This window comes from Schistocerca serialis, chromosome 9 (genome assembly GCF_023864345.2).
Source record: "Schistocerca serialis cubense isolate TAMUIC-IGC-003099 chromosome 9, iqSchSeri2.2, whole genome shotgun sequence".
In the NCBI taxonomy this organism is placed as follows: Eukaryota; Metazoa; Arthropoda; class Insecta; order Orthoptera; family Acrididae; genus Schistocerca; species Schistocerca serialis.
This window is the reverse complement of record NC_064646.1, coordinates 209,558,256-209,585,112: the sequence shown is the minus strand read 5'-3', so window position 1 is coordinate 209,585,112 and position 26,857 is coordinate 209,558,256. Positions and strand designations below refer to the sequence as shown.

At 44.0% G+C, this 26,857-nt stretch overlaps 1 protein-coding gene across 1 annotated transcript in view; it reads right to left on the bottom strand.

Annotated features, from left to right (window-relative positions):
• The window catches only part of LOC126419488 (odorant receptor Or2-like), a 67,622-nt gene that overhangs the window by 17,525 nt on the left and 23,240 nt on the right, over positions 1–26,857 (bottom strand). The window contains exons 3-4 of the mRNA XM_050086677.1: positions 20,115–20,216; positions 16,756–16,911 (exon numbers count right to left, since the gene is read on the bottom strand). Coding sequence (XP_049942634.1) covers positions 16,756–16,911; positions 20,115–20,216 — 258 coding nt within the window. The remainder of the gene's footprint in view (positions 1–16,755; positions 16,912–20,114; positions 20,217–26,857) is intronic.

Below are 26,857 nucleotides of genomic sequence, written 5' to 3'. Positions count from 1 at the left end.
CCACATAACAATAAAAACGCTAAACTCTTCGTGCCTTCTTTGGAGTTCTTCTGCTTTCGTGGCATAGATGAAACTCCTTCCGAAATTTATCTGTTGGAACCGTTTCCTTGGCAATATTATATTCAAAACTAACTGTAATATCTCCTTCGCCAATGCGTAGACGTTTAATTAGGTCTACGAAGTCCGCAGTATTTTTTTATATGGAGCACACAGTGTCCTAAATGCGTCGAGAGAAAGCTGTCCAAATGTTTGGCAAGTCTACATGTCGGCGATCCGCTGGTGTTCACTACAGGCCTCAAAGGTGTACCTATTCTTATGTACCTTCGACAGACCGCAGAACGTATGTGGTCTGCGTGCCTGACAGAGGAGGTTCGTAATAACACTCTCTTCTAGCGATGACCGGTTGTAGAAGCTCAGAGGTCTTCCTCACTATTCTGATTGTTGGGTGCCAAGGCAGGTTTTGGTACGTATCTTCCTCCTGCATCCGTCGGATGTTCGCGCCATAGTCGGCTCCTAACATTGGGATGACAGCTTGCGCTTGTCAACTGACAGGACGATGGTATGAAGATCGTTGCGGAGAGCATGGAAGCCATCGCGTTCAGCTCTAGATGTGTTTGGTGCTGGCAGCTTGGACTGTAAAAGAATGCTGTTAGTTCCTCGAAGAATTACTCCTACCATTCCACTGGTAAACTTACGAACTGCTTGTTCAGCACCTTTAATAGTCAGCGAAAGGGATACTTCGTGGCGAGGGAACATGTTCCTCCTTAAGTGCAGAGGTGGCAGCGTATAGAAATTTCTTGATGCCATGTTGATCACAGCAAGAGACGCAGTTTTTCCTTCTACTCCATGTTGTTGTGGTGAAAGACGACTGAATTTCCCTTACTGCTACTAAGCGGCTCTCCGCCTTGATAACGTTACATGTTCCACCATCGCTGGGTAGATCCGGTCCCAATATCAGTGCAAAAGTGACGACTTCATCAGCAGCTGAACGGCCGAAAGCTCACGGCCGTCTGCGTCCAGCTGTTTTCTTTTGACGTGAATCCCCTCCTCCAGCGTCGCAAACCTGGTATGGCTAAATATTATTTTCGTTGTTACAGTGTCCACGTGACCTTTAATAATGGCATATCGTGGCGTTGTCTTCTCATCACAACAACGTAATAGAAAGGCTAGCGAACTTAATAAATTAGCCTTGTTCAGGCGCAGCTTCCCCAGGTGGTCGATGCTGCACTACATCTGTTTCCTGTAGAGGTACGATACGTACGACTGCATGATCCAGTGACAGTATTCGTTAATGGTGTATTATCGGGTTTCAAGCCGCCTCGATTAACTGCGCACGAGCTTTCGGCAGAGATACCCTCTTTCATCGTCAAGTGGATGACAGGCGTGTAGTGCCACTGCCGTGTTTACATAGCCGCACCGTCGCCGCTGGCGCTGCTCATTCACGCACCATATATAGCAATGTTTTGGTGGCGCAGTGTATTGCAGCTGAGTACGGCCTGGTATCCTGCGGAAGGGGACTTGAGCGTGGAGTGGTGGTCGCGTTATATGGACTTTGACACAGCCACAGATAGCTACGAATTTTCGACCGCTGCCACTGGTTTCCATTGGCTCAGCTGCTGGTTGTATTGTGACAGCTATTAACGGGAAATGCTGTTTGATAATTTTGTTGTGCTGCTGCTCGAATGAGTTAAGCCAATGGGTAAATCACGGTTTCCTGCTGCTTTAATTTACACAGTTACGCAACCTGAAATGAAATTCCGGGTAATGAAGTGCATATTTTACTTGTGACATTCGATTTTTAATACAATTCTTAAGCTTTGTGAGAATATCAACCCATTCTGAGAGCAGTCATAATGGTCTGTTTTACGATTATCAAGCAAAATTACACAAAAAGTCGCTGGAAAGGGTCGAAGGAAAGATCAGTCACACGGATTTGGATTCTTCTCTGCATTTAGGAACCAAACAAGAAGGGAACATTACGAAACCAATGAACAGGCTAGTTAGTATTCATTACATGTATAGATCACACTGACAAAAACACACGAAGGTGTAGAATTGCACAGCGCTCGCTTTTACAACTTAGTTTCTGTGTTAAGGAAGGTAATTTTCAGTTTCTTCTCTTCTGAATCCTCAAAAGATTTCATTACTCCGTGGCATCAGATTATATGGTAATGAACCCGGCTCACTAACTCATTAGGCATATGCTATGACGGCTAAGCCATCCAGACAAACAGTGGTCATCGCAACTTCACAAATTACGCAAGCACGATTCAGTTCAGATTCAAATTCTCCACTTATTCACACACTACAGACGAAGTTCTCCTGTCCATTACCTCCGTTACACGTGGCTTTTCGCCGATTCCTGTAAGAGTGCGAGCTTGGTTTGCATCGGCACTGAAGGGATCATTAGCCAACCTCTCTTTAATTACATATACAACTAGGTAGATTTTCAATTACTTTTTATTCCACCGATATAAGTTTTCGTTGAAAATTATCAAAGTAAATGTTTCATTCGTTTGAACTTTGGGTACATTGTAATTGCGAGGTTCTGGGCGCTTCAGTCTGGGACCGCGTGACCGCTACGGTCGCAGATTCGAATCCTGCCTCGGGCATGGATGTGTGTGATGTCCTTAGGTTGGCTAAGTTTAAGTAGTTCTAAGTTCTAGGGGACTGATGACCATAGATGTTAAGTCTCATAGTGCTCAGAGCCATTTGAACCATTTTTTTGTAATTGCGATGCAAAATTATATATCTCAATATGTCACATACCGCATGCTGCATGAGTGGATAGTAGTATCACTAATTTTGCTATATCTGTACTCATATTATATAACAGACAGCGTTAGCAGACCCCTTATCAAGTAGGAAAGCTTAAAAAGTGAGGAAGTCTATTAAATCCCATAAATATACGTAGCCTGGAAAGCGACGTTAGAAAAAATTCAGGAGAAAACGCTGTATAAGAATCAAACACGCTCGCACCTGCTCTGTGTGAGCTCGTATAAGACGAGGACGACAAGTTATTCGCTACATAGCTGGCAACCCTGTGACAGTGCGTTTACTCATTCATGTGGTCTTGAACTGTTCCTGTCAATCCGTTGGCATTTCCTTTCGAATTAGATCACTTATGCCACGTTATCCTCAAGTAAGATGATCTAATTTTTGGACTCTAGAAATGGCATACTTCACATCAGTAAAACTGTTATGTATAGCCTTGCGTTTTGAGGCTGAAAGACGATACTGTGGCGAGAGAGCTCATCTCCCAGCAGCGCCTCGTTAGCTCAGTGGCAGTCTGCCTTCGGCAGTTGTGAGGCAAGCATATCACATCTTGAAACTTCCTGGCAGATTAAAACTGTGTGCCCGACCGAGACTCGAACTCGGGACATTTGCCTTTCGCGGGCAAGTGCTCTACCAACTGAGCTACCGAAGCACGACTCACGCCCGGTACCCACAGCTTTACTTCTGCCAGTATCTCGTCTCCAACCTTCCAAACTTTACAGAAGCTCTCCTGCGAACCTTGCAGAACTAGCACTCCTGGAAGAAAGGATATAGTGGAGACATGGCTTAGCCACAGCCTGGGGGATGTTTCCAGAATGAGATTTTCACTCTGCAGCGGAGTGTGCGCTGATATGAAACTTCCTGGCAGATTAAAACTGTGTGCCCGACCGAGACTCGAACTCGGGACCTTTGCCTTCCGCGGGCAAGTGCTCTACCAAGCTGTGGGTACCGGGTGTGAGTCGTGCTTCGGTAGCTTAGTTGGTAGAGCACTTGCCCGCGAAAGGCAAAGGTCCCGAGTTCGAGTCTCGGTCGGGCACACAGTTTTAATCTGCCAGGATGTTTCATATCAGCGCACACTCCGCTGCAGAGTTTCGTCTCCCTGTTGTGCTGCTTGCGAGCGTCCGTATTCATCAACCATCATGGCGTTTCCCCATCCCCAAGGCACGATTAAATTAAATTTTTCTTTGGATCATCATCAACGACCAAAAGCGTATGAAGTAGAGCGGTTTATACTGGACGAAATGCATCTCCCCCTGCATGATGTTCTCGGGATTCATTTTTCGATTCTTAGTACCACTGTGTGCAGCACTGGGAAATGAAGAGCTGTGCGCCAACGTTGTGCAGCGCCATACTAACGATCTCAAGTTCCGGTAATCTGACTGCCAATCAGTGCTATTGTCGTCGATCACCCTGATTTTGGCCTCCGAATATTGAGGGTTATCGAACTCCCGTTTGAGGTGCCGTCGGACGTTGTGGTGGCCACCTTTGCACTTTACGGCAAACTTGTCAGTCACGTTGTTGAAACGCTGAAGACGTTCAAACCTGCTGTGTCCTCAATGGTATTCATCAGATAAAAACTGAACTGTGGAAACACATGCCCTATAACTTGGTTATTGATGGCTGAAGTGTTGTCATGTATGATGGCCATCCGCATACTTTTTCAGACTGTGGCCAGGAGGCCTTTGTCCCTCCTGAACGCCCAAAATACACTTGCGCACACGCCGGTCGGAGACGTCGCTCTCGCTGTGTTACCTCAATCTTACCCATTCATGGCGAGGCTGCCTTCAGCTCCACCCAGTATGAATCACTCTTCACTATGGTCGACTTCTCTTGATGATGCAGTCGACGTTTTGCCTACATCTTCTACACTGTCCATACAATCAAAACCAAAGGACGATGGCCGTCAGCAGCGACAAGACGTCTGTCCCGATCCCTTGGTAGTTTATCACGGAGCTGTACCATCCTCCACTATTCAGCCGTTTTGCGTGGTAGACGACAGCCGTTAACGACCCAAAAAAAAAAAAAAAGCTTCTTTGGAAGCAACGGTCACCAAGGAATCGCAAGAGACAGCGCTTTACCTCTTCTGATGAGAACCTCCATCGGATATGTGCCCAGGACGACGACTTTTCAATTGATGATGCCCTGTTATCCAATGACATGGCACCTGATGATGTGATGTTTCTCCTTGCCCCATCTCCGGTCAGCATCCACCTACGGACACCGACCTTCACCCGCCTGCATCTGATGCGGTTTCCCCCCTTTCCGTGTCTGACACTACCTATAGGCACACTTATGATAATCCTCCACTGAACCGGCCCTGTGAGATTTCTGTCTGCTGGGTAGAGGACGTCAATGCTGAAGATGGATGCCATAAATTGACATTACTCCATGAGATGCTGTATGCTGCGGACGTTGACGTTGCCCTACTCCGAGAGGTGCAGTTTGCAGCTTCCCCCCCCCCCCCCCCCCTCTAACGTTTAATGTTTTCAGGATCATCAAAGTATATTCGCCATGTGGTTCATTCTTCTTGCTGCCGTACTAGTTCGACTCTGTTGCGTAAGGGGGCAATGGAAGTCAGCAGGATCCCTTGATAATGAGAGGAGACTTTCACTAAACGCAGATGCCCAAAGACCATCTGTCACATCACTCTCCATTCGACCATCTGTCACATCAATCTCCATTCGTGGCACTACCTGCAACTGCGCAGCACTTAAACCTTGTTGACTCTTGGGAGAATGTTCATGGTGAGCGTCCTGGGTTTACGCATTTCGCTAGCCATTGTTCTTGTCGCCTCAGTCGTATTTATCTCCTGCTTTCTCAGATCGTGACGCCTATATCAGAGTCGTCGATCTCTACCGTGGAGAGGTGTGACGCAGCTGGGGACTATGGAAGCTGAACACGATACGTCTTTCTTCACTTGACTGTCGGTAGCTCCTTGAGCCACTTGGACAGCATTTCGTTCGCACAACGATGCAGATCAGTCTGCGCTATCATGGTGGGTCCTCTGTACAAAGCGTGTCCACTGAAATGCCTTGATTGGTTACGGAAGGGATATCACAGTGTGGCCATGATGAACGCAGTTAAGAGCGACATGTTGTAGTAAACTGTATGAAGGTACAGATCACTGCCCACCCTGGGGGTCACCCTGAAGGAGCTATGGTCAGAGCACGCACGCACGAGGGGTTAGCGCAGGAGTGTCCATCTATGTACCACCTGATAGCAAACAGCACCATTGTCAGAGAACTTTGATTAATGTTCTTACAACTGCTGAAGGGTGTTACTTACATTGCAGCGCCAAAGAAACTGGTTTAGGCATGCGTATTCAAATGCAGAGCTTTGTAAAGAGACAGAGGACGGTTCTGCGGTCGGCAATGCTTATATAAGATAATGACTGTCTGGCGCAGTTGTTATATCGGTGACTGCGGTTACAATGCACATTATCAAGATTTAAGTGAGTTTGAAAGCGGTGTTATAGTCGGCGCACGAGCGATGAGACACAGCATCCCCGAGGTACCGATGAAGTGGGGTTTTTCCCGTACCACCATTTCATAGGTGTACCGTGAATATCAGGAGGTAAAACATCAAATCTGCGACATTCATGCGGTTTGAAAAAGATCCTGAAAGAACGAGACCAACGACGGCTAAAGAGAATCATTCAATGTGACAGAAGTGCAACCCTTCCGCAAATTGCTGCCGATTTCAATGCTGGGCTATAAACAAGTGTCAGTGTGCGAACCATTCTACGAAGCATCATCGATATGGGCTTTCCGTGCCGAATGCCCACTCGTGTACCCTTGATGAGTACACTACACAAAGCTTTACGTCTCACATGTGCTTGTCAATAACGACACTGGGCTGTTGATAACTGGAAACATGTTGCTTGGTCGACGAGTCTCGTTTCAAATTGTATCGAGCGGATGGACATGTTCAGGTAGGGAGACACTTCATGAATCCATGGACTCTGCATGTTAGCAGGGGACTGTTCAAGCTCGTGGAAGCCCTGTAATGGTGTGCGGCATGTGCATTTGGAGTGGTATGGTGCCCCTGATACGTCTAAATACGATTCTGACAGGTGACACGTACGTAAGCATTCTGTCTGATCATCTGCATCCATTCAGGTCCATTGTGCATTCCGATGGACTTCAGCAATTCCAGCAGGACGATTCGACACCCCACACGTCCAGAATTGCTACAGAGTGGTTAAAGGAACACTCTTCTGAGTCTAAACACCTCCGCTGGCCACCAAACTCCTCCAGAGAGGAACATTACTGAGCATATCTGGGATGCCTTGCAACGTGCTGTTCAGATCTCCACCCACTCGTACTTATGAATTTATGAACAGCCGTGCAGGATTCGTGGTGTCAATTCCCTCCGGCACTAGTCTAATCCATGCCACCTCGTGTTGCAGCACTTCTGCCCTACACAATATTAGGTAGGTGTACCAGTTTCTTTGGCTCTACAGTGTAGATACCTATTGAGATACAGGATCTACCATGCATGAACTCTATTTTACCAACGTTATGACGATCCCCCTACTCATCTTTCGCTCTGTTCTTGTGGATGCAACAATGAATCTGCTTGCTGACGTCAGAGCGGATGTTACCCAGTCAGACTCTAAAGGCAAATTACCAGGCCCTGACGGCCTCCAGCTGGAGTTTTATCGGATGTTTCGTCGTCTGCTGGAGCCGGTATGAAACGAAATTTGTTGAGTCCTTATGTCACCTGTCGTGTAGATTCCAGACAGTGTCCTCGACAGTCTCTTCATTCCCATCCACATACTTAGGAGTGAATCACGGATATGCGAGTATCGTCACTTGACTTCTCACATCGACCGGTTTCAGGCTCTGTCTCAGGCTGATACTGATCTTCGGCCTGACATGGCTGCTTGTCCTGTTCCAGAGGTTGCCCCTCAGTCTGCAAGATCCGGGCAGTCGCAGAGGGTGGGCTTACTGGTAGTTGGGAGCTCCAACGTCAGGCGCGTAATGGGGCCCCTTAGGGAAATGGCAGCAAGAGAGGGGAAGAAAACCAATGTGCACTCCGTGTGCATACCGGGGGGAGTCATTCCAGATGTGGAAAGGGTCCTTCCGGATGCCATGGAGGGTACAGGGTGCACCCATCTGCAGGTGGTCGCTCATGTCGGCACCAATGATGTGTGTCGCTATGGATCGGAGGAAATCCTCTCTGGCTTCCGGCGGCTATCTGATTTGGTGAAGACTGCCAGTCTCGCTAGCGGGATGAAAGCAGAGCTCACCATCTGCAGCATCGTCGACAGGACTGACTGCGGACCTTTGGTACAGAGCCGAGTGGATTGTCTGAATCAGAGGCTGAGACGGTTCTGCAACCGTGTGGGCTGCAGATTCCTCGACTTGCGCCATAGGGTGGTGGGGTTTCGGGTTCCGCTGGATAGGTCAGGAGTCCACTACACGCAACAAGCGGCTACACGGGTAGCAGGGGTTGTGTGGCGTGGGCTGGGCGGTTTTTTAGGTTAGATGGCCTTGGGCAAGTACAGAAAGGGCAACAGCCTCAACGGGTGTGGGGCAAAGTCAGGACATGCGGGGACCAAGCAGCAATCGGTATTGTAATTGTCAACTGTCGAAGCTGCGTTGGTAAAGTACCGGAGCTTCAAGCGCTGATAGAAAGCACCGAAGCTGAAATCGTTATAGGTACAGAAAGCTGGCTTAAGCCAGAGATAAATTCTGCCGAAATTTTTACAGAGGTACAGACGGTGTTTAGAAAGGATAGATTGCATGCAACCGGTGGTGGAGTGTTCGTCGCTGTTAGTAGTAGTTTATCCTGTAGTGAAGTAGAAGTGGATAGTTCCTGTGAATTATTATGGGTGGAGGTTACACTAAACAACCGAACTAGGTTAATAATTGGCTCCTTTCACCGACCTCCCGACTCAGCAGCATTAGTGGCAGAACAACTGAGAGAAAATTTGGAATACATTTCACATAAATTTTCTCAGCATGTTATAGTCTTAGGTGGAGATTTCAATTTACCAGATATAGACTGGGACACTCAGATGTTTAGGACGGGTGGTACGGACAGAGCATCGAGTGACATTATACTGAGTGCACTATCCGAAAATTACCTCGAGCAATTAAACAGAGAACCGACTCGTGGAGATAACATCTTGGACCTACTGATAACAAACAGACCCGAACTTTTCGACTCTGTATGTACAGAACAGGGAATCAGTGATCATAAGGCCGTTGCAGCATCCCTGAATATGGAAGTTAATAGGAATATAAAAAAAGGGAGGAAGGTTTATCTGTTTAGCAAGAGTAATAGAAGGCAGATTTCAGACTACCTAACAGATCAAAACGAAAATTTCTGTTCCGACACTGACAATGTTGAGTGTTTATGGAAAAAGTTCAAGGCAATCGTAAAATGCGTTTTAGACAGGTACGTGCCGAGTAAAACTGTGAGGGACGGGAAAAACCCACCGTGGTACAACAACAAAGTTAGGAAACTACTGCGAAAGCAAAGAGAGCTCCACTCCAAGTTTAAACGCAGCCAAAACCTCTCAGACAAACAGAAGCTAAACGATGTCAAAGTTAGCGTAAGGAGGGCTATGCGTGAAGCGTTAATTGAATTCGAAAGTAAAATTCTATGTACCGACTTGACAGAAAATCCTAGGAAGTTCTGGTCTTACGTTAAATCAGTAAGTGGCTCGAAACAGCATATCCAGACACTACGGGATGATGATGGCATTGAAACAGAGGATGACACGCGTAAAGCTGAAATACTAAACACCTTTTTCCAAAGCTGTTTCACAGAGGAAGACCGCACTGCAGTTCCTTCTCTAAATCCTCGCACAAACGAAAAAATGGCTGACATCGAAATAAGTGTCCAAGGAATAGAAAAGCAACTGGAATCACTCAATAGAGGAAAGTCCACTGGACCTGACGGGATACCAATTCGATTCTACACAGAGTACGCGAAAGAACTTGCCCCCCTTCTAACAGCCGTGTACCGCAAGTCTCTAGAGGAACGGAGGGTTCCAAAGGATTGGAAAAGAGCACAGATAGTCCCAGTCTTCAAGAAGGGTCGTCGAGCAGATGCGCAAAACTATAGACCTATATCTCTTACGTCGATCTCTTGTAGAATTTTAGAACATGTTTTTTGCTCGCGTATCATGTCATTTCTGGAAACCCAGAATCTACTATGTAGGAATCAACATGGATTCCGGAAACAGCGATCGTGTGAGACCCAACTCGCCTTATTTGTTCATGAGACCCAGAAAATATTAGATACAGGCTCCCAGGTAGATGCTATTTTTCTTGACTTCCGGAAGGCGTTCGATACAGTTCCGCACTGTCGCCTGATAAACAAAGTAAGAGCCTACGGAATATCAGACCAGCTGTGTGACTGGATTGAAGAGTTTTTAGCAAACAGAACACAGCATGTTGTTATCAATGGAGAGACGTCTACAGACGTTAAAGTAATCTCTGGCGTGCCACAGGGGAGTGTTATGGGACCATTGCTTTTCACAATATATATAAATGACTTAGTAGATAGTGTCGGAAGTTCCATGCGGCTTTTCGCGGATGATGCTGTAGTATACAGAGAAGTTGCTGCATTAGAAAATTGTAGCGAAATACAGGAAGATCTGCAGCGGATAGGCACTTGGTGCAGGGAGTGGCAACTGACCCTTAACATAGACAAATGTAATGTATTGCGAATACATAGAAAGAAGGATCCTTTATTGTATGATTATATGATAGCGAAACAAACACTGGTAGCAGTTACTTCTGTAAAATATCTGGGAGTATGCGTACGGAACGATTTGAAGTGGAATGATCATATAAAATTAATTGTTGGTAAGGCGGGTACCAGGTTGAGATTCATTGGGAGAGTGCTTAGAAAATGTAGTCCATCAACAAAGGAGGTGGCTTACAAAACACTCGTTCGACCTATACTTGAGTATTGCTCATCAGTGTGGGATCCGTACCAGGTCGGGTTGACGGAGGAGATAGAAAAGATCCAAAGAAGAGCGGCGCGTTTCGTCACCGGGTTATTTGGTAACCGTGATAGCGTTACGGAGATGTTTAATAAACTCAAGTGGCAGACTCTGCAAGAGAGGCGCTCTGCATCGCGGTGTAGCTTGCTGTCCAGGTTTCGAGAGGGTGCGTTTCTGGATGAGGTATCGAATATATTGCTTCCCCCTACTTATACCTCCCGAGGAGATCACGAATGTAAAATTAGAGAGATTAGAGCGCGCACGGAGGCTTTCAGACAGTCGTTCTTCCCGCGAACCATACGCGACTGGAACAGGAAAGGGAGGTAATGACAGTGGCACGTAAAATGCCCTCCGCCACACACCGTTGGGTGGCTTGCGGAGTATCAATGTAGATGTAGATGTAGATGTTAAACAGATGGTCCAGTACGTGGTATCCCCTTATGAAATCTCTTGGAAGTTCTCAGTCACATCCGCACTGCCCTCTGTTGCGGTCAGAGCATAATCACTATTGCTCACACTCATCGTGTGGCTGGACTTCGGCAGCTATTGACTTCAGTCAGGTGCATGATCAAGACGATCACGACTACCTGGAAGAGGTGCTCCATTATATGGGATACCCTGATACTGCCATCGACATCATAATACGCTTCTTTCGTGGAGCGATCTCCCGTGTACGTTGCAATGGCCTTCTCACAGCTCCAAGATGGGATGGATGACACATCGTTTGGTGGGTCAAGGCTGCCCACTCTTAGCACTATTGTATGCTTTCGTCTCGGAACTGTCGTCAGCTGCCGGCATCTACTCTCCCAGATGAGCTCCTAGATCAATGTTTAGGGGCCCTCGATCTACAGCACAGCACACAACATGTAAATGTATATTTGGCGTCACGTAGCCTTCATGTGACAGAGATACTTCCATGGCCCGCTGCATGGCACGGCTTGTTATACTTGCCACCGTTTGCTGTTTGATGTGCGAGAGTCTCAACCTTAAACGGTGCAGAGGCAGTCAGTGCGCTCTATCATGTCCCTTTGGAGCGACAGTACTCTGCATCGGCTCTCAAATGGTGCTGTAGCGCAATTGTTCCAGGTATGTTACCAGCATACAGCTGGAGACCCCTGCACCAAGCTCTCTCTCTCAGCCGCTATCTAGCTTTCGGACATCCCTCCATCCTTCATTTACTTAAGCCATTTTTCCTTGAACTGAGGTATTTCCATACTTCGACATTAGCTAGATGCCCACGAAGGCAATCTCTGGCTCTCTTCAGCAAAACAGGGCACCGAGTGTGGTTGAGGGGAAGCACCCCCACGTTCAAAATGGTTCAAGTGGTTCTGAGCTCTATGGGACTTAACTTCTGAGGTCATCAGTCCCCTACAACTTAGAATTACTTAAACTTAACTAACCTAAGGACATCACACACATCCATGCCCGAGGCAGGATTCGAACCTGCGACTGTAGCAGTCGCGCAGTTCCAGACTGAAGCGCATAGAAGCGCTCGCACCCCCACGTCACTGGCATGCCTTCTGGTGATCGGTGTGTACTCTTTATCTTGTCTCTGATTTCCAGTCTGCATGGTACTTTAACGGTTAACTGGAAGCAAGTATGCCACTCATGCCTTGATGGGATTCAGTTTGTAGATACTTCGTGGTGTGTCGCCTGCGATGTTCTGGACACAGGCGAGCATCGCCTGGTGTGCGGATCGGCGACAATTGTCTAGATCCTGGTGGGACAGATGCTGGCCTTAATTACCTGCTCCTCTTCCCGACGTCCACACATCCCACAAACGAAGTCTAACTCCGTAAATTTGACTTTTGGACACAAAGCTCGCTGCTTGTTAGCTGAGGCCGAGAAAAATATCCTTGATTTTTGACACTTAATGAGCGACACTGTCCAGTTGTCTACAATTGCAAATAAAGACTATTTTTCTCTAATTTTTTCTGTTGTGTCTTCTCTAACGCACCTCGGAGTTGGGGTATTACTGCAATGAATATCTGATCCAAGTACTTTTCGCTAGTAGTACCGGTTATTCTCTGCTCGTGGGAAAGTTCTTCGCCGGCTATCTATGCGTTCGGTAGTCCAACCGAGGTGACGAACTGCCTCTCCCTCCTCCCCAGGACGGAGGTTGGCGAACTAATAATAATAAAATAAGGTTGTCTCACTGATGTGCTTTGAACCTCTTCTCCAGGCCCCCTACGTTTTCCTTGCTTTCAGGGGCAGGAAAGGGGATGTAGTGGCCAGGGCTCTTGTTCCGACCCCTTCCCGCTTTGCATCCACACATCTTTTGGACGACAGGGAGGTTCCATCGAAAATGTTGAATAAAAAAGTGGTTCCACACATTTCTTGTGATGCAATGGCTGCGCGAGTCCTTAGTTCTCATGGCGGTGGAGAACAGTACGTTTTATTTAATGAAATTACAAATCGTTAGAAGAAATTCCTTGACAAAATCTGCGGAAAGCGTTTATACATTAGCTCTCCTCATAAGCTCAATTCAGTAATCTGTATTAACGATCATAGACATATGCTGTACGAATATCAATCTACTTGACTACGCAAACGTCATGGAAACCAATTTGATTTTGTTCGTCACATAGGACCTATGTGCCAAGGAATAGTTTTGAAGTGATTATTGTTCCTTTGTGCTAAATCTGTGTAATATCAATTAGGCACCACTGTAGGCTTTGCTGACACCAGCATCGGCAGTTTCCACTCTGTTTAGCTTAAGAAATCAGTGATTTTTGTTGGTTTGGATCTAATGCAATATCTTAAATGTCAATTTTGATCAGTATCCATACGTGGACTTCCAAATGACCGATGTACTTGCGTTGCTATAGAGCATTAAGTGCGATGTATTCTCACAGTTTATCACATACATTTAGCGTAAGAAATCAAGTAACGACAGTAAATTTCACTGCAGCTCAGTTACTCACTTCGACTTGACGAAAACATACTAACTACTGACGAAAAATTGCGTGAAGAGTCACTTCTAAAACGAAAAGAAACGAGAAACAGATCATTTTCTGAGCTCCGATGACCATCAAAGACATGTCTGGAGATGCCCTGGACGTCGGTGAGATACCAACCTGACTGTAGCCTGCCAATTGCCCGACAACGAGGAGTGACGGTCTGGGGTGCCATTTCTTTTCATGGCAGGACCACTTTGGTTGTCGTCCGAGGCAGCCTTGTGACAGTGCAGTACGTCGAAAGCCACACTGGGCTTACATTTCGAGAGTTTTTATGCTTGTCCTTGTACTTGTCAAACCCAGCATTGGCCTGCAAGGCAGGTGGATCTCTTCCTAATGGATATAGTTTTGAAGCGTTATGCCCAAGGCCCTCCAACCAGCTCGGAATTTTTACGAGTTAACACACCAGTTGAACAGAATTTGGCACTGCATACCTCAGGAATACATCCAACGACTCTGTCAGTCTGTGCCTAGCCGAATAACTACTTGCATATGGGCCACACGTGGACACACTCATTACTATGAAACTGCTACTGTTGAAAGAATCATCTAATTTTTCCGTTTGTTTGTTTGTACACGCACATCACATTTACCGATTTCCGTTCCATTTGGATGATTCCTTCGCGGTATGCTGTTCCTTTTTTTTAATTAGTCTTAGAGTGTATGTGTGTTGTGGACTTTTTATCGCCAAAAGAAGTGTCTGCCAGTTGCTGAACGTTGATGACTCTGGTTCTTCATAGCGACTGTTAAGTAATGGATGCTTCAGTGCAAACGCGTTTGTACTCTAGAAGAAGATGAACGTGGAACACGTCCCGAAACTCAACCTATGCATCGATAAATTGTACAGCATTTTATTATGTGCTAAGTGATTGAAAGTGCTTGAAAATTTAGAGGCTGTTGGCATGGTAATTAAGTGTAAGATACATTTTACGTGTAGAACTGGCCGTGATGGTTGCCACATTTTTGTATATGCGGGAAAATATTTGTTGGGTCATTGTAATAGGAATCCAGCTGACCTTATTAATTGATATCTTATTGTGGATTAGACATTGATCAATCACTTCACGCAAGATACTCAGTGTCAAATGGGAACCTTGTCCAATCCATCTACCGTTGAGGCATCGACCATTCTTTTCAATTTTGCAAAAGGGCTTTTTTACATTAGTGAATTTACGTAAGAGAAAATGTTATCTGGATAATACTATGATCATTTTCTCGTACAGCGGGATGAAAAATAAAGTCACAGAAACAAACTTGACAGAAAAAAGAAGTATGTTTTTTAGCAAGAATGTACACCTTTTCACAATATATATTTCGGTGTGCACCACGAATTCGTGTTAGTTATACTGCGTTGTACTGTGACCGTGCTGATCGAGCAATACTTCCGTACAGTTCTTGAATTTTAATACACCACGAAAGAGTTGTTTACTCAGTCTACTTAAATCACTAGACTGGAGTTCATGTTGACAAATTACTTGGTTCAAATGGCTCTGAGCACTATGGGACTTAACATCTGTGGTCATCAGTCCCCTAGAACTTAGAACTACTTAAACCTAACTAACCTAAGGACATCACACACATCCATGCCCGAGGCAGGATTCGAACCTGCGACCGTAGCAGTCGCGCAGTTCCGGACTGAGCGCCTGAACCGCCAGACCACCGCGGCCGCCGACAAATTACTTGATTCCCAGACTTGGATATACACAGTATGATACAGAAGGCGCTATCGTTAAGAGATCTGTTCAGAGGCTTCAGATAAGAGACTGCCTATAATTAACAGCCGTGTCTGGTATTCTCTTCTTCTCGATTGTTCATTTTGTGTTCATGAAATCCGCCTCGCGTATTCCTTGGATCTACGGCTGGCGATGAGGCCTCCCTGCTGCACCTGCTCTGAACCGTAACGTCGGTTGCTGCGCCCCAACGGCGCCAGTAGCCCAACGAATACCTCAGACAGAAGTTGTTCAAAACCAAGACGAAAAAATGCCGTGTTAAACATAGGTTTACAAAGCCGCATCTTACCTAACATTATCACATCCGGCATCAAGAGAGCATATATTTTAAAGTTTATGTGTTTTCAAAATCTCTGTGCCTTTTCAGTACGTATACAATAGCGAAACTGAGGTTTTTAAATAGGACTTACGGGTTATCAACCATATTTCTTAGGTTTCTCAACCTCACCGTAATACAATCAATTACTTCCAAATCTAAACAAATTTATGTCTGGGTAACTATCCACCGAATATGTTATGAAGACCGCAGTCGTGCATTTTACAGACATTTTACAATAGCACATCAACGACAAAACATATCTATTGAAATAAAATGACCGCCAAAATCCATTAATCTAAAAAGGAATTATGTTGAAAAATAAATGGTTTCGAAATAAAGATGTAGTCATTCACCAGTAAGCTGAAACCTTTTTACTTTGTCCTCGTATCCAGTCATGGAAATGGAAAGACACACACAAACACACACACACACACACAACCGAACACTATAGTAAATATTATCGATATGTCTAGAGTAAAACAATGATGAAATTTATTTTTAAATTGCCAGTAAGTTATATTTCAAATTATTTAACAGGGGTTCCAAAAATAATGAAGAGAAGTCAATTTTCCTTTATTTGGCTAGATTAATAGACATCTATCTAAACGTTTTATGCAAACTACATAAGTACAAAATGTAGTTGCTCTATTCTGAAACTGATTTAAGTGCGAACAAAGCATTGCCATACTCAGTCACTCAATATACAGATATTGTTAATGCAGTACTATTGAGTATCAGAACGTACTGTTAACTACCAAGTGAATGCCAAGATATGTATGGTGCATTTGTGTACAGATACAGACAGAATTTGGACACTACTTGCAATATCCAGAGATATTGGGTTATACCGATAACTTGAAATTGGCATTTAGACAGAAGTCTGCTAATTGTATGAGATGTATAGACTTTTGGCCAATAATAATAACCAAATAAACGGAAACTCATGCGGGTAAACTCAGTTGTTACAAGAGGCAGTTGTGCAAGGGATCAGATGCGTGTATAGGTACTGACCGAAAGAAAGGAGCCCCTGTTGATCGGGTAGATGTATCCCGCTGTGAGAATGAGCGGTTTCTGGGCGCGGCAGATGAGGATCCTTAGGGCACGCTTGAAGCGAGCACTCGCGTCCACCCAAGAACAGCAGTACGCTGCAGTCGAGACCGCCTCCGCCTGTCGACATCGGAAAACTGAAAATTTTATGTTCCACGCTAGTTGCACTGTTAGGAAAAGTTTCTTTCATCGTGCGATAGACGGCGATCAGCAGTGAACTTTATCAACTCTGGAGATACGGAGTGTACTTCTCTTCAGGTTAAATAGCCATATCTTGAGTGAGTCTTGTTTAGGAAAGCTCACTATTCGTCTGTGTCTAGGAGAGAGCCGAGTATGTTGGCCTTAGAGATTGTTTGGGTATAAGGTGCTCGCATGGTGCGGGAAATGATTAAACTGATTCTCCCTTGAGTGCCCAGTCACCCCATGAAGTCTAACCTGTTTGCTGTACCTCTCATCAAAGCTATAACTTATTTTTTTAAATTTTAGTTATCCGGATGGAAGGTAAACGGTTACTTTGTGCATTTACTGTGGTGAGGGAAACTGACTTACGTCGTTTTAATGACGTTGTGTGGAAAGTGTGATATCTGGATTCCAGAATCCTGCTTTAGATATTGAAATATGTAATTGCAGTTGCAGGGTATGTAGCTTTTATGTCATGCGTCAGTGCTGGAAAGTAGCCACCTCGGTGGTGGCTTGTGGCCACTTTGTGTAGAGGAGAAACGTAACAGCAACTGCCGAAAGAAGAGCGATACTTACAGCCAGTACTTATAACATGACCTAGAAGCAACAAATAAAGGAAGAGGAGATAAGGAAAGTAAGAATATGGAGAAACTCAAACCAGTCTTAAAAAGAAGTATGCCAAGAGCAGGAAACCAAACCCTACCAAGGGCTCGTCATGACGACAACGATGCAGAGAGTAAGTGCAAGTATTGAAAAGAAAAATTTTGAGATCCGGGGCCAGAAGAGCAGTGAATTTTGTAGCCAGTTCTGTTCCCACTGTGCCTACGAACTCTGTACAGAAGTTGAAGAAAATTTAACATTTAACTGTGTAAATCTAAATAATTTAATTCGAATCATGTTTTATAACGAAATATATTTACTTTCTTGTTTTAACAGGTTTTCAATGCCTATTTTTTAATTTAAATCTAAGTGGCCGCTCTGCACGCTCTTGTCGGGCTATCTTGCCACTTTATGAAAATGGAATTGTTTGAAGTACTTAATTTGGCCCTGATATAATTAAATTGTTCGATATTAAACTTCAGTAACAGCAGAATGTTATAACTCATTTTTATGCGTTTCCGAGTGTGGCTGCTGAACATAAAAAATAGGCATATCTTTGTCTGGCAACTTTTTCCAGCTCTCCCCTACTTGAACAGAAGATTCGTTCTAAAGATTGTGCTTTGAGAAAGCATAAATTCTCTTTTTCTCTCGACACTCATACACGTTTCACTTCTCTCACACAATTGTCAGACGATTTCCCTTCATTTTGCTATCAAACATACACTAAGTGATCAAAAGTATCTGGACACCCCCAAAAACACACGTTTTTCATATTAGGTGCATTTTGCTCCCACCTACTGCCAGGTACTCCATATCAGCGACTTCAGTAGTCTTTAGACATCGCGAGAGAGCACTCTGAGGAACTCACGGACTGCGAATGTTGTCAGGTGATTGGGTGTCACTTGTGTCATACATCTGTACGCGAAATTTCCACACTGCTAAACGTCGTTAGGTCCACCGCTCCCGATGTGATAGTAAAGTGAAACGTGAAGGGTCACGTACAGCACAAAAGCGTACAGGCCGACCTCGTCTGTAGATTGACAGAGACCGCCGACAGTTGAAGAGAGTCTTAATGCTTAATAGGCAGACATCTATTCAGACCATCACACAGGAATTACAAACTGCAAGTACTATGACAGTTAGGCGGCAGGTGAGGAAACGTGGCTTTCATGGTCGAGCGGCTGCTCATAAGCCACACATCACGTCTGTAAATGCCACACGACGCCTCGCTTAGTGTAAGAAGCGTAAACGTTGGATGATTGAACGCTGGGAAAATGTTGTGCAGCGATCCGATGGCAGGGTGTGAGTGTGGTGAATGCCCGGTGAACGTCATCTGCAATCGTGTACAGTGCCAACAGCAAAATTCGGTGGCGGTGGTGTTACGGTGTGGTCGTGTTTCTCGTGCAGGGGGCTTGCACCCCTTGTTGTTTTGCGTGGCACTGTCACAGCAGGTGCCTACGTTGATGTCTTAAGCACGTTTTTGCTTCTCACTGTCGACGAGAATTCGGGGATGGCGATTGCATCTTTCAACACGATAGAGCAGCTGTTCATAATGCACGGCATGTGGCGGAGTGATTACGCGACAATAACTTCCTGTAATGGACTGACCTGCACACGATCTTGACCTGAATGCTATAGAACACGTTTGGGATGTTTTGGAACGCCGACTTCGTGCCAGGCCTCACAGACCGACATTGATACCTGTCCTCATTGCAGCACTCCGTGAAGTATGGCCTACCATTCCCCGAGAAACCTTCCAGCATCTGACTGAATGTATTATTGCGAAAGTGGAAGCTGCCATCAAGGCTAACGGCGGGCCAACACCATACTGAATTCTAGCATGACCGGTAGAGGACGCCACGAATTTGTAAGTCATTTTCAGCCAGGTGTACGGATAATTTTGATCACATGTGGTAAGTAAATACTGATGATAACTTGTATGTATACTTATCCATTTTATCCTTTTGTTGAATGTTTACAAAAAGAAAATCATTTGTTTAGCTTGTTGGCTTGTGGAAACGCTTCCTGACAATGCGTGACGTAATTGTAGCTCCAAACTCTCTGTATGATTTTATTGATCCAAATATACCTGTGAGAAATGCAGTAGTATTTATTCAGGCTTTACGATTACTATTGTGTTATAAATGTAGATATTTAACCCAGGGATGTGCGAGCGGGGTTCCAGTAAATAAAACTACTTATGCATCAGCCTAATCGCATCTCTCAAAAATGGTTGAAATGGCTCTGAGCACTATGGGACTCAACTGCTGAGGTCATTAGTCCCCTAGAACTTAGAACTAGTTAAACCTAACTAACCTAAGGACATCACAAACATCCATGCCCGAGGCAGGATTCGAACCTGCTACCGTAGCGGTCTTGCGGTTCCAGACTGCAGCGCCTTTAACCGCACGGCCACTTTGGCCGGCTCGCATCTCTCATACTATGCCTTTCTTAGCAGTATGTTTCTTGAGCTAGTGGGTGAGTTACGAAATTACTACAGTTTGGCATTTGTGAAATTTATCAATAAAATGCGTAATACTCACCTGTTCTGCTATATGGTGAGCAGCCCAACAATAGAGATACACCTGGCCTCCGGGAATGGGGAGAAACGCGACACATTTAATAACTGCAGTGACATCAGTGCTCTGTGAAAAGAAATCACGAGAATTTCGAATCAGAAAAAAAATCCATAGTTTTGCCAGCTACTAGACCCAGATGCGGTTCAGTCAAAAACGTGACTCCGTAGTAAGAGTACGTACACACACGAAAGAGTCCAAGATGTTAGAGAAAGCGATCTCGAGGTGCCAACAGTTAGCATGGGAATTCTTTTAGGGCTATTAAAGCAGAAACTTTCAGCATACACAAGATCCCAAGTAAGGTGAATACCATTAACATAACGTGTTTGTAGCACTATACCAAAAAGAAATTTTCTGAAAGTGGCAATAAGAAGGGAAGTTATCGGCCATAACTTTTATTGTTTTATTGTTTTTATGTTTTGAAAGTTTAACGAGATACAGTTCTGTAAACTTCAATGAGATTTCGTAACTCCTGCAAGGAAGGAAGGAAAATTTCACCTTTCAATGTCTGGAGAAAATAGAAAATAGTATCGGTGAAATAACTTAATGATGTGCACTAAGTGAATGGCAGTGGTACTAGCAGAAAAGTTCAACTTCCGTACGCCATGCGTATTGAGAGACGAGGTAACAAAATGCTGCGCTTAATTTCTCTGGTCCATTTGTTACAGTAACTTTACAAAATTAGTATTGTGTTAGTACGTAACTATATGCATTCCAATGCACAGTTCAGTTTTCCACTCCCAGTCAGTGCTGCAGTCACGAACATTCAATACCGTGTTGGCAGGAAATTCTAAAATCAGAGATGGAGGACGGTGAGAAACATAAAATTTGTTGTTTGGGGATGGATGGAAATTGAAAAATTAAAGGTCGCAGACGGTGGGAAATTTTTACCTCCTAATATTTTATGTGACAACTCTGAAAGCTTTTTAAATAAAACAGAAGTTATTAACATTCTACACCTTCATCCTACATGTCAACATATTTGCAGTCGTCCGCTCCGAATTCAACTGTGTAACATGGCGGCATGTAATGTAACTACGTCGGTGCATGAGATACAGTGGGCTATAATGGAGTTTAGAATTCGAAGCGTTTGTCCACACATGGTGCACTCCCTCCTACGGCCTAACAATGCCAGAACACGCATGAGCGCTACAACATCTGCAACAAATGGTTCAAATGGCTTTGAGCACTATGGGACTTAACGTCTGAGGTCATCAGTCCCCTAGAACTTAGAACTACTTAAACCTAACTAGTCTAAGGACGTCACACACATCCATGCCCGAGGCCTGGATTCAAACCTGCGACCGTAGAGGTCCGGCGGTTCCAGACTGAAGCGCCTAGAACCGCACGGCCACACCGGCCGGCCAACATCTGCAACAATCCGACGCCATGGGTTCGCTGTCATCGATCATACTCCATACACTCCCTACGTGGTCCCATCCAATTGTCATCTGTTTGCAAACATTAAAGAACATTTCCTAGGATTTCAAAAAAATGGTTCAAATGGTTCTGAGCACTATGGGACGTAACATCTATGGTCATCAGTCCCCTAGAACTTAGAACTACTTAAACCTAACTAACCTAAGGACATCACACAACACCCAGTCATCACGAGGCAGAGAAAAATCCCTGACCCGCCGGGAATCGAACCCGGGAGCCCGGGCGTGGGTCTAGGATTTCATTTTGATAGTAGAGAAGTAGTGCAAAGAGAGGCGAGTTTTTTGGCACCGCCGACGAAACCAAACGTTCTACAGTGACGATATCAACGGACTGGTTTTTCGTTCGGTGAAACATGTTCGTCGGCAGGGTTACGATGTTGAGATATAACTCTGTAGACATAGATCAAAGATGTAGAATGTTGATTACGGTTGTGTTATTTAAAAAGTTTTTCAGAGCTTTCACAATAATAATTTGGGACATTACTTTTTCGGACGCCCCTGTGAAAAGATGGCCAATGAGGGCAAATTAAAAATTTTAATATGGTGGATGGTGAGAAATTTAAAAATTAAAGATGCCAGAAGGCGCGGAAGTTAAAATTAAAGGATATCCAAGGCGGTAATTTTAAAAAATGCCATGTTGTGATGACAGAAAATATTTTTTTCAGCCATTTACAAAGCAAGATACTGCTGACAAGAAAACTTCTGCAGCAGTGCAGAGTGCTGTATATTTTTTTGGCAAATCCTGCCACAGTCAGATGTATCTAGTTCTACTACAATAACTTCCCACACCGATATTTACTTAAAAATTTTGTAAGGTCTCTCTCTCTCTCTCTCAAAACTCACACACACACACACACACACACACACACACACACACACACACACACACACACACACAAGCTTTCTCATCTGAAATAGTGCAACGTTCAATGGTTCAAAAACATGTGCATTCTCTGAATACTGCAAGGTACAACGTTTGTGTAAGTTCTTGGATAAATACTTTTGGAATTGGCTCAAATAATAAATTTTGAGCGGTGGGTTCAGGAGGATAATACGGAACACCGTGCTGGATCTCAACGGCCTCGTATCACAAGCAGTCGAGATGACAGGCATCTTATTCGCATAGCTGTAACGGATCGTGCAGCCACATCTCGATCCTTGAATCAACGGATGAGGACGTTTGCAAGACAACAACCATCTGCACGTACAGTTCGGCGATGTTTGCAGCAGCATGGACTATCAGCTCGGAGACCACGGCTGCGGTTACCCTTGACGCTCCATCACAGACAGGAGTGTCTGCGATGGTGTACTCATCGACGAACCTGGGTGCATTAATGGCAAAACGTCATTATTTCGGATGAGTCCAGGTTCTGTTTATAGGATCATGACGGTCGCATCCGTGTTTGGCGACATCACGGTGAACTCACATTGGAAGCGTGTACTCGTTATCGCCATACTGGCGTATCACCCGGCGTGATGGTATGGGGTGCCATTGGTTACACGTCTCAGGTCACCTCTTGTTCGCAATGACGACACTTTGAACAGTGGACGTTACATTTCAGATGCACGACCACATGTTGCAGGTCCTGTACGGGCTTCTCTGGATACAGAAAATGTTCGACTGCTGCCCAGGCCAGCACATTCTCCAGATCTGTCACCAACTGAAAACGTCTGGTCAATGGAGCCGAGCAACTGGCTCGTCAAAATACGCCAATCACTACTTTTGATGAACTGTAGTATCGTGTTGAAGCTGCATGGGCAGCTGTACCTGTACACGCCATCCAAGCTCTGTTTGACTCAATGCCCAGGCGTAAGAAGGCCGTTATTATGGCCAGAGGAGGTTGTTCTGGGAACTGATTTCTCAGAATCTATGCACCCAAATTGCTTGAAAATGTAATCACATGTCAGTTCTAGTATAATGTATTTGTCCAATCAATATCCGTTTATCATGTGCTTTTATTCTTGGTGTAGCAATTTTAATGGCCAGTAGTGCCGTCTTGCACTTCTTAAATATTCTGCTATCCACCATTTTTAATTGGTAACGGTCCTGGAGTTTGCATTCTCGGATTTCTGAATTTCCCACGAGCGACATTTTGATGAAGTCACATGAAGGCCGCTCTGAACAGCGATTTAAACTCTGTTCTCTGGAATGCCCATAGCCATGCTCCTTTTTTGCAGTTTAAAGAACTGTTTGAAAGAAGTACACCACTCCATTAAAAAATCAGATTTATTTTCGGCATAGCAAAATATCCGCCCCACACTATCAATAGACGAAAATATTGATTCGATAACTTGAGTTCATACACTCAGAGGTCTTTTCATATCTCGTATGTGAAGAGAATTCTAAAGGGTACTTTACCTAACATTTGGAATAAAAATAGCTTGCGTTGCACTGTGGATTTCAGCGCCCATCACGTCAGCCTTTAGGCTCCTGAAGTAATCACAACTTAAGGGGGGGGGGGGGGGGTAGGACGTCGAGCGGCCTGACTTGGAGCAATACAGGCACCACATGACATTTTAATTCCCACTGTCTATACGTTTACAAATAAATTCGTAAAACTTTGTCACCATGACCAGCAGGGATTCAGGATTGACACTCATAGTAGTGGATGTTCAAAAATATAACAAAATAATTATTTTTTTACATGTGAAATTTCATCATTTTTTCATTTACTATTGGCTGCATTTGTTGCCATAGGTACACATTTCTTCGTAAGTAAGAGAGATTCTTCGATGAAGTTTGCACAGCACACAAACCATACTTACAGGTACATGAAACTCTAGAATTTATTTAATTTATGGAAAAATGAATGAGCTGTTGCATTTTAAACTTCATGTTTAGAAAAAAAAAACTCAATTCTTATAGTTAATTACCTCAATTTGTACCACAGTTTTTAATACATTTTGAAAATTCTAGAGTTTCATACACCTGTAGGTATGGTTTGTATGCTGTTCAAAATTCATCGAACAATCTCTCTTATTTATGACGAAAAGTGTACCTATAGCAACAAATGCAGCCAATAGTAAGTGAAAAAATGCTAAAATTTCACAAGCAAAAAAAAAAATAAAAAATTATGTTATGTGTTTGAACTTTCACTGTTATGAGTGTGAATCCGGAATCCTTCCTGGTCATGTTGACAAAGTTTTACGAATTTATTTGTAAAATTATAGACAGTGGGAATTAAAATGTCATGTGGAGCCTGTCTTGCTCCAAGTCGGGCCGCTTGACGTCGTACCCCCCTTAAACGGATTTGTAAGCCCACATTAACTGCATAACGGTGTTCACAGGTATTAAAATGTGGAGTCCTGGAGTAACAAACTGAAAATTCTGATCTGTAGTACACGTGTTGAATTACGTAACAGACCAGCTCTCGTTAAGGTCACATTTAGTGTGTGGGCCATTTACATGAGAGAGGATACTGATGGACACCTTTAGTTGCCATTGAGCAGGATATAACTTTCACATTACGATTTTCATTTCTTGAATCACATGAAATAAATACTCAGATGATATGGCTCTGTGACAAACAGGACCCTATGCGAATGGTTATGGTGATGGTTTGATAAGCGAAGTTTTAAAACACGCCTGGTATGACAGCAATAGTTTTTTCATTAATCACACTTGGTAACTATAACTGTCATTAACACTTTGATCATAAATTTGGGGTTGTTAGACAATTCTAGAATTTTAAAGCTACAAATGTATCTGCTATGTTTATCATGTAGATAATAATAACTGTTACCTGTCTTTTGCAACTTGATTTTTTCCAGGTATGTTTCACCTAATCAGATTAGGAGCTTTCAGGAATCTAAAAAGGGATAAAATAGATAACTGTTAAATTCCAATAAACTGTTGTGAGGTACAGAGTGTTTCCCGGCAGAAATTTTAGCTTATCTCAGTTTCTGAACAATATGCAAAAACAAGCTAGGGATTTGCGTCCTATTCCTTTTGTGTGCACATCTCTTTTATCTCTTAAAGATCAATTATAAGATTTTGTGAAACACGCTTGTAAAACCAATACACAATTTTAATTGCAAAACGTAGATAATATTTGGTTTTGAGTACATACTAAAAAGTGAAGCTTCCAATAGGATTGGTCGTATTCTACGTCAACACGGAGTAAAATGTGTATTTCATACACCATCTAAGATTAGGGGTGAGTTAGGGTCTGTATGTGGTTTACGTAAGATGGGTATATGCCGTATCCCATGCAGTTGTGGCATGTCATACGTTGGTTGGATGATCAGGATTATAAAGAGCGATGTATGGAGCACACGTGTCACACACGTTTAGCACAATTGCGCAGATCTGTTATTGCAAAATACCACTTTTGTTTTATTTTATTTATCTATAGTATGACACATGAAAGCAGCACATGTATAGACATAAGTACAACACCAGACAAGAATATAAGTGTGCAACACAAATAACACAATATAAAGGACATAAATAGTGTCACAAAATAACCAACCACGCTTATGACGTATAGCCTATAAGACTAGTTGCTGACTACACATCCATATAGAGATCTTGTATCCATTTTGTGGCATGAGGTGTGACTTTTACAAAGAGCTCAGGCGATTCATAATATTTCCTTATAGGTCATATTTTATTACATGATGCAGAGCCTGCTTAGTCCCTCCACAATCACAAGTTGGGTTGCCCACGAATCCCCATTTAAGAAGCATGGCTTTGATCCTTGTGCGGTCACCTTGGACACGGCTGAATGTAGTCCATTCTTTTTTTAGGAAGTTGAACCCATGCAGTGATTTTGAGGCATCGGTTGTAAGTTGGTGATTGCTAACTGATTTCTCCCAGTCGTTTATCTACGTAGGCAGCAGGGTGAAGGTTTTCTATCCCTTACACTGCTGTTGCTCCATGTTGGCTTCCGTCATGTGTAGCATGTATTTGATAAGTTCTTTGCTACCTATTGAATAGATAAATTTTTTACATGCCCTGTCTGCCGTATTCTTTAACGGTTATTTTTTATCGTCTTAGCTTTGAAGGAGCTATCTTACTTACGATAGAGAACACTGGCGATTTTACTCAAGGTTTCGTGGAGCTGCACGTCCACCTTGCCAGTTGGTGACTTCCTTGCCAGACTGGGGCACAGCATTACGCAGTGGTGAAGACTATTGAAGTTACTGCTGTTCACAGTGTAGAGGCATCTGCTTCCCAAGAACAGAAAACCAGTTTTCTAGGAATAGTATCCGTCTTTAGTTTCAGACCAACATTTTTAAGATATTTTTAAGAGGTCAAGGACTTATCCA